This window comes from Octodon degus, unplaced genomic scaffold (genome assembly GCF_000260255.1).
Source record: "Octodon degus isolate 3935 unplaced genomic scaffold, OctDeg1.0 scaffold00027, whole genome shotgun sequence".
Lineage (NCBI taxonomy): Eukaryota > Metazoa > Chordata > Mammalia > Rodentia > Octodontidae > Octodon > Octodon degus.
Window position 1 is genome coordinate 1289331 of NW_004524603.1, and position 2998 is coordinate 1292328.

The following is a 2998-nucleotide window of genomic DNA, read 5'->3' on the forward strand; positions in this document are numbered from 1 at the left end:
CAAGTAGGTGCTTTAGACCACTGAGCCATCTCTCCAGCCCCTCCCCATTTATTTTCACCTCCTTGCAATTCTCTCCACTGCGCTTTGCAAACTTTAGCACACGAGTCTGACATGAGCATCGCTCAATTTAGGGTTCTGTGCTGAGCAGAATTAGCTAGGCTCTCCGTCCCCCAGCCTGCTGTTCCACATTCACCAGCAACCTGTGTGGCAATCCTGCAAAATGTGTTTGGGCCTTATATTTTTTCATGAAGTCATGTGCGATAAACCTTTACTTGTTTCTGGGAAAGTGGATGCTCTTCCCTTTCACCTTGTCTTCTGCATCCGCAGCCTGAGTGTCCTGCGCATGGTCAAGGCCGCTGGCTCTCTTCCTGTTGTAGAGCTCTGAGACCTGCACGGTACTGGGCGCAGGAGGGGAGGCGGGTCTCACCCTCACTCCGCCAAGGTTAACAGAGCTGGCCCTGTTGCAGGAACCAGGCCCTCCGTGATCATCACTGCGTGGTTAGTCGCCTGCCCTGCTGCTGGCCTCAGCTTGTTAATGCTACTTCGGGAACGCATCCATGTTCACACGAGATGGCCATCTATGACTTTTTTTTTGCGGAACTGGGGATTGACATCAGGCCCTGTGCTTGGTCGACTGGGCCGTCCCCCCGGCCTGGGTGACTCTGTCTGTGCTCCACTTTTCTGCCTGACATCAGGCTGCTACTAAGCATGGAGGACGTGCTGACTCCTGACTGTCCAACATGTATTTTCTAGATTGAAGAGAAATCCACAGTGTGTGGCATCACATCCCTGTAATCCCAAGCGCTAGAGAAGCAAGGGCAGGAGGCCCGCAAGTTCAAGGCCAGCCAGGGCAATTCAGTGAAACCCTGACTGGGAGTAAAACTCAAAGGTCTGAGGCTGTGGCTCAGCACCAGGGCACTGGGTAGCACTTGCAAAGCTGAGATTCCATTCGCACGAAAGAAGTGCATGTGCTCATGTGGAAAGGCATGAAGAGACCGGGGAGCACACAACACACTGCTTCACGACCTTTTGCTCAAGAATGTGTAATGTTTTCTAGGAGATATAAAAGACCTTAAAATGGGGGCCTGCCCAGTAGCTCAGTCGTTTAAGTGCCTGCTTAAACAAAGCCCTCAAGCCCAAGCTTCTGGGGTTCCAACCCAGACAGTCACTGCAAACCAGAAATGCCCTAAAGGCATTTCGAGCCTCCAAAAAAAAAAAAAAAAACACCCTAAAATACCTTAAAATGCCCAGGGTAAATAATGAAAAATAGAAATTAATGACTCATAACATTGTATCATTTTTAAAAACTCGGTTTTTAGATAAGCCCTCCCATGTAGCCCAGGCTGGACCTGCATGTGCAGCGCACCTCCACATTAATAGCTTTTTGTGTGTGTGCAGGGCCTCACCGCACAGCTCAAACTCCTGGTGATCCTCCTGTTTTCGGCCTCCCTAGTGCTGGGATTGTGGGCGTGCGACGCCTGGGCTCAGGCGCTGGCTCAGCACACCTGGGGGCAGGGCTGGCATGGCACGTGGTGCAGGGATGGAGCCCTGGCCCCTGCGCTTGCCTGAGCTTAGTCCGCTGAACTCTCTTGCTGGCCCTTAACATCACTTTTTTAAAAGACAGGGGCTTACTAGGTAGCCCAAGCTGGCCTCAACCTTGTGATCCTCCTGCCTCAACCTCTAGAGCCCTCCATAATCTTTACCACTGACACGGAGTAAGAATTGGAAAACATATACTAGAAACTATATATGACAAAAAACCCAAAACAAATGATAGAATATGACAACAGAGCAGTGGCTGGCATAGAATACCAACATTAGGAGGATTTCTTTTGTTTTTGTCACCAACATGAAGTTAATTACATAAAGGTAATTACAACCCCCCCAAAAAACTTAGAAGCTTACCCAAGAAGGCAGCTGCCCCCCAGGCTTCTGCCTGTGTAACTGATGCTTCCTTATCAGCGCAGTTAGCTTTTCATGCAGTATGAAAACATTTGTCTCATTTGTGGTTCTTACCTTTTGTTTATTTTTTAAAGTTCTTAATTGAAAAGTAAAATTAAATAAATAACAATAAGAATTTGATAGGGCTCACTCCAGCCTTTCAACAGTGCGTTTCCTTGGAGGCCAGGAGCAGCTAGCACTCCACCTACACACCCACCAACTCCTTTCTGGTGCTGGGGAGCACGCCCAGGGCTGCTGGAGCCCAGGCCCACACCCACACCCACACCCACACCCCGGCACTGCTGTGGAAAAGCAGGAATGGAAGCACAACAGAGGCACAGTGTGGTGCGGAGGGCAGGACGGCAGCTCGGGGCAGCACGGAGGCTAAGGCGCAGTGTGTGCGCACGGCCTGCCACTCTCCAGGGCTCTGGAAGAGGAGGGCCAGCCACAGGCACCTCCTTCAGCACGCCAGACCGGAACTGCTGAGCTACGTACCTGAATAATTTGTAAAGGATTTCAGGTCCTCCAGACTTATGGGAACTTGTGCACCAGAAATTAATACCTGAAAAAGAGTTTTGTAAAATTGTAAAATTCAGGGTAAGGAGTATATGTGGGGGCATTATTATAAACAGAACCCAGAGCCCTGGGCAAATAAGCAGGAACTCTATCCCTTACCAACAATGAGCCACACACTCCCAGCCCATTTAAGGTTTGACTGATGGATTCTATATTCAGTGCAGGGTCTGTAGGCTCTCACTACACAGATCCGACTCGTAGTGGTCCCCCGATTTTCAGCCTCCCAAGTGCTGGGTTACAGGCGTGTGTCACCAACACCAGTCTCTGTTGCCATCTCAGCACGCCCCAAGGGCGGGGCCAGCAAGGCATGCTGGGGGATCGAATCTGGTCCCTGTGTCTGCCTAGGCAGGCGCTTTAAGCCTCTGAGCTATCTGGCCAGCCCTACGTTTTATTTTTAAATTAAATTAAATTAAATTAAATTTTTGTTGCCTGACAAGCGCAAGGGCCTGAGTTCAATCCCCGGTTCCGAAAAAAATAAAAA

The 2998-nt window shown here is 49.9% G+C and overlaps 1 protein-coding gene across 1 annotated transcript in view; it reads right to left on the bottom strand.

Annotated features, from left to right (window-relative positions):
* Ube3c (ubiquitin protein ligase E3C) overlaps positions 1–2998 on the bottom strand; it is a 94200-nt gene that overhangs the window by 15334 nt on the left and 75868 nt on the right. Inside the window, exon 21 of the mRNA XM_004629059.2 lies at positions 2437–2503. Coding sequence (XP_004629116.1) covers positions 2437–2503 — 67 coding nt within the window. The remainder of the gene's footprint in view (positions 1–2436; positions 2504–2998) is intronic.